Here is a 5,385-nt window from a genome sequence, read left to right on the forward strand (position 1 = left end):
GAAAGGACTAATACAGAAAAGTGAGGAAAAGAGGAAGAAGTAGGAGGAGGAGCAGTAATAAAGGGAGCAATTAGTTCAGCCAGGTCTCTCACTACATCACTGGTATTGCATCCAAGGTAAGCCAGTGATGTTGAAGCAGCTTAACAATCATTTTAGCAACCATGGCTTCTGCTACACTTTCAAAGGAAAATGGATTTTGATGGAACCACTTGGTGTAAGTGCTCTTTATTTCCTGTATGAAGCAGTTCGGTTAGGTAGATTTTTGAGCAACCCTACGGGCAACTGAAGTAATTTGTTTTGTTGACCTCAATTGTCCCATATATCTTTTGAGGTACAGCACGTCATAGATGTCTGACATGATATATTAGGTACATGAAGTCCGAGGTCCAGATGGTCATTGGACCTTGTCTTCTAATTTATCTTGCTATTTCACTTAAAATACTTAGTTGACGGTATTCCCAAGGGTTCTATACAAGGCCCCTTCTAGTTGACTCCACTAAATATCTTTAGCTACTAAATATCTTCTTAAACCCGACTTATAATAGGCCCTTTCCTGTTTCCGTTCTACACTAATTGTAATGTAATGTCCACCAAAAATAGCCAATCTACAAGCTCACAACATGTTGTGTTAGTTGCTACAGTGAGCTTGTAGATTTTCTATTTCACAACAGGGATGCTAGGCTTCAAGTGGTTAATTAGTGGGCTCAATCACTGAATCACTGTTCTTCTCACTATATATATTATAATTTGGCTCTTCCAAAGCCGGCTCAGGGGTAGAGTGACTGCTTGGCAACCAGTTCAATCCCCGGCTCCCCCAAAGTTGGGGTCAAAGTGTCCTTGAGCAAGACACGCAGGCAGGTGCCTTGCATGGTTTCCATCACCATCTGTGTGTGAATGAGTGAATGTAATGCACAATCTCTGTTAAGCACCTTGGATAAATATGCCATATAAATACACCATTGGCCCAAATAAGTTCTTTCTCTTTCCAGTCTCCTTCCATCCACTCTCTCCAGCTGGTTTTTGAGGGTCTTTGCCTTCAACATCTCACGTCTCTGCCTGTCCACTTCCACACGTCTGGTCCCACTGACCTTTTGTCAGGTTCATCTGCTCTATTGTCTTCATTGTTGCTACAATGTTGAGGAGCCAAAATCAAATTATTGTACTCTTGTGAATGCATATAAGATGTAACAATAAAAAAAATCTTTACTTCACATCCATGTTCTGCCATGTAGAGCAGTGCATTCGATCTGTCATGCTCCAAGCTCCGCCGCCTCCTCAGCCTCTGCCAAGGGTTCAGGCCTCATCAGTTGATCTCCAGTATTGGATAAACCTTTTCCAACGACTCTTCTTTTCCTTGTATTTGTTGGCGACATTGGCCCGGCGCTCTTCCAAAATCTCCCTGTGAATGGCAGGATTTAATACTTTATTGGTTGGTCTGTTTTTGAATTTGGCCTTGTCTATCATGTGTTTGAGTTTGGCCTTCTCTATCAAAACCTCCCTGTGATCGGCAGAAAGAAACGCTTTCTTGATAGATTTGTTGGTGAGTTTGGAATTCTCTTCCAAAACCTCCCTGTGATTGGCAGAAAGAAATACTTTCTTTTTAGGTTCGTCAGTGAGTTTGTCATACTCTTCTTCCAAAACCTCCCTCTGGTTGGCAGAAGTAATTACTTTCTTGGTAGGTTTGTTGTCGAGTTTGGCATTCTCCTCTTCAAAAACCTCCCTCTGATTGGCAGAAGTAATTACTTTCTTGGTAGGTTTGATGTCTAGTTTGGCATTCTCCTCTTCCAAAACCTCATTCTGGTTGGCAGAAAGATTGTCGACTTTGTTGATGAGTTTGGCATTCTGCTCTCTCAGAGTGGTATTCTCCTCTCTCAGACTGTTCTTCTCAGCCTCTAGTTGACTCAGTTTCAACCATGGATCGTCTTTGGATGATGATTGCTGAAACTGAGGCTCAGGCTGGTTGCTGACAGGCCACGCTTCCAAGATCTCTTCTTCCTGGTTGAGTTGACACCCTTTCTTTACCTGGTTGGGGTCAACTCTCAGCTCCTTCACCCTGTTAGCATAGTGTAATGTGTTGCGTGTATCTTCACATGAAATAATACCAGGAGATATGGTTGCAATCATGCACAAACGGGAGTTCTCTTCAACGAAGGAGTCTCTGAGGACCCGAGTGAGCTTGCTGTCTCTGAAGGGAGTATGAGGCTTCTTAAGTCCCAGAGCCCTGATGTACTCCTTTAGTGCCAGCAGACTTTTGTTAATCTCAGCTCCCTCTTGGCGAATCCGTCGGTCAGCACTGTATGCGTCTGCTCCTCTCACGCTCCCAGCCAGGTCGATGAGTGAGAACTTCCCATGCAACATCCCGTTACTACGTAGAATGATCTGGAACACAGCGTGGCTCCTAGAAGAGTGTTCGTTGGCCAAAGTCTTAGCTGATATTCTGCATTTGTTTCCCACTTCTATGAGTTTGAGAACATCCTCCATACATTTGACACATTCCTCCTGTAGTCCCACCACCTGAACCTGTTGCTGACCGTCCTCCATCACCCTCAGCTTTTCTTTTCTACCATTCAGCAGGTCAAACACATTCCCACTGTAGATTTCAAAGAAGGTTGCATACACTTGTAGTTCCAACGTCTTATAGTCAGGTTTTTCCAACATGTTAAATACATCCTGAGCAGTTAATGCACACAGTCCTGTGGACCAATCCTGGCTCTCTCCAGAAGAATCTCCACCCATAGTATGAGTTTTTCCACTTCCTGTCTGTCCATAGGCGAAGCAGGTAGCCATGCCCTTCTCAAAGATTGTCTCTACAAGAGGCCTCGCTGTGAACTTGTACACCATCTCATTGGTCGTGGAGTCATCGAAGGCGTGGTCAAAGCGGAAGGTCTGGTTCTCCAGGTAGGGGGTCATGTCAAACCTCTGTCTGGGTTTGTTGACTATCACCACATGTTTACTGGGAATGGTTATAACATCCAGTTGTTTCATTATCAATTCCTTCTTGTTCAGCGGACGCTTCCTCACACAAACAATTATTCTGTTTCTTTTTATAAGACCAGCTTTGGGACTAGCTTGACAATCCCCATTACTTACTACGTCCTCTTCAATCTTAGACCGTGTCGGTGGGGCCATATCCGGTCAGTTTATATGTTGTGTGGATCTTCCATCACAGAGACATTTGCAACATCTAAACTCTTCATTGCTGACACATTATTTATAGCCCCAAACTCTCCCAAGTTGGTGTGTAACACTGTGCGCTGATTGGACAGAGTTTACCACCTCTATGCCATGGTATGGTGGCAGAGATTAAGCAGGAGGGAGAAATCAGCCCTCAACGTCTTCTTGCAGAAATATCGTGCATTACGTGTTGATACATCTTGATACATTGTTGATACATCTGGCTGTGTCTGTATGTCCATCCCTAATAGAAAATGTACAGTACATCCCTCCTCCGACAGACTTTCGATTCAGCTCAAGCCCAAGTAGTATAAATGCTAAGACAGAATGAATTTCCCTGAGGAATCCACTGGGAAACTGTTCAAAAAGTCCTATCGTAATGGAGGGTTAATTGGGAAAGCAACCAAAAATGAGCATTGCAAAGATGGAAATATAATTTCACCATTTACCATTCAACAGCGCTGATGAGATTAATTGTATAAACCCTGGATAACACTGGATATTTGCGGTATTTTCTTTCTTCTTCTCGCAACACTAGAAGACTTGCAGGTGTCTTTTAAACAACCCAGCAGATGGAAATAATGGATATTATTCTTTAAAATCTCCAAAGGTAAGGCAGGGAACAGACAAGACGATTAGCAGTAAAAGAGTTAAAGAAGTATTCAGTGATAATGAAAGTGGCCGGGGGTCATCTTGTCCCTTACTGGCCTTACAGCGTGGAAATGTTTTTTATAGATTTTTTACACCATTATAATGTTCTCGTTTTGATCATTAGACCCAATCACTCAATATCGGCTTCAGGTGATGATACTGATTTACTACGAGACTGTGGCATTCTATGAGTTCAGTAGTTTACAATCTAGGCATTTAGCAGACGTTCTTAATTCAGATCGGTTCTCAAAACTTAGATTTTGACCATCATAACTAAACATCATAACATAACTACGGCCATACTCTACCCTGATTGGTCGAGGATGGCTGGCCACCTCTGAAAACCAAATCTAGCTATGCTCGCAACACGGGCCATGGTGGAAGTCCTTATATGGTCAGCACACATTCTAGTGAGGAGAATGAATGGAAAATGTACCAATTATATTTTTATTTGAATGAAATACAATCACTGAATATACCTTTAAGGTCCTTTTATGGAATCTGCGTCACGCGAGCTTGTGTGTCTCATTGGTCACGCAAATGAACCGGTGAGGTCAAGCTTGCAGTACCATAGTTGACCACTTGGCAAACTTTGCTTTAAAATGCTCTTCCAATCCTGGGGCCTTGGTGTTACCCGTGTATGACATCAATAATCTATGACATATCTATGACCTATGATTCCATATTTGGCCACGGTTTCAGCCCCCCATTGATTGACTTCCATAAAATCACACGACACCTGTGTGAAGTGAGCGGTGCTGATGATGATGATTGATGACGTCTCATCATTATACTGTCCAATCAGAAAAGCGACATACGGATAAGTAATAATAAGTAGGCCTATTTGATATTCACATGTTGTATAACCACACACAAACTGTACACAATGCAACGACAATAACTACTTGTACAAAATATCTAGTAAGACGCCTCAGGGCGACAAGCATGTCTTGGCCGTCTGTCCACTCCAGGGCTGTGTTGGGGAGACCGAACAAGACACCGCTACAGTAATCCAGACGGGAGGAGATGAAAGCGTGGATGAGGGTCTCAGCAAGTCTGTGAGTGATGGCCGGAGTCTGGAAATGTTTTTGAGGTAGAAGAAGTCTGGCTTTGTCTGTATGTCCGTCCTGCCCTGTCACGCATTGGCCAAGCTCCGCGGGATGCTAAATGAAACTAGAAAAGCAGTTCCTGTAGAAACTGTGTGGGCTCGCTGATAACACGCGCAAAGTATATTTTCCTCTGACGGACTTTCAATTCAGCTTACACCTCTGAAACTCTGTTCTGACACGCTCACACCCAACAGGTGAACTCAATGTTGACGTGATTTATGTCAAATGATATCTGCCCAGCCATACAACAGACCACAATGCAGAGAACAGACTCCATACACATACAATATGTCACCCAAAATAAAATACATTCTTAGACATTTACGGTAAAATAAACAATGAAATAAAATCAAACAAAATCTCGGGGACAGCTACAGGATGTGTGGAGGTATTTCCTTGGCCTACAAAACCTTTCTGGCTCCAAAATTAACAAAAACCCTTGTTCACGCAC

The 5,385-nt window shown here is 43.0% G+C and overlaps 1 protein-coding gene across 1 annotated transcript; it reads right to left on the minus strand.

The window, feature by feature from the left end:
* Positions 1-1,293: 1,293 nt before the first annotated feature.
* LOC308294466 (kinesin-like protein KIF2A) lies at positions 1,294-3,129 on the minus strand (the record flags this gene model as incomplete). Its single annotated transcript, XM_080737199.1, has 1 exon — positions 1,294-3,129. The coding sequence occupies one exon, from the start codon at positions 3,127-3,129 to the stop codon at positions 1,294-1,296; it is 1,836 nt and encodes a 611-aa protein (XP_080593325.1).
* Positions 3,130-5,385: the final 2,256 nt, after the last annotated feature.

Source organism: Nannobrachium achirus (assembly GCF_963921795.1).
Source record: "Nannobrachium achirus genome assembly, chromosome: 11".
NCBI classification, from domain to species: domain Eukaryota; kingdom Metazoa; phylum Chordata; class Actinopteri; order Myctophiformes; family Myctophidae; genus Nannobrachium; species Nannobrachium achirus.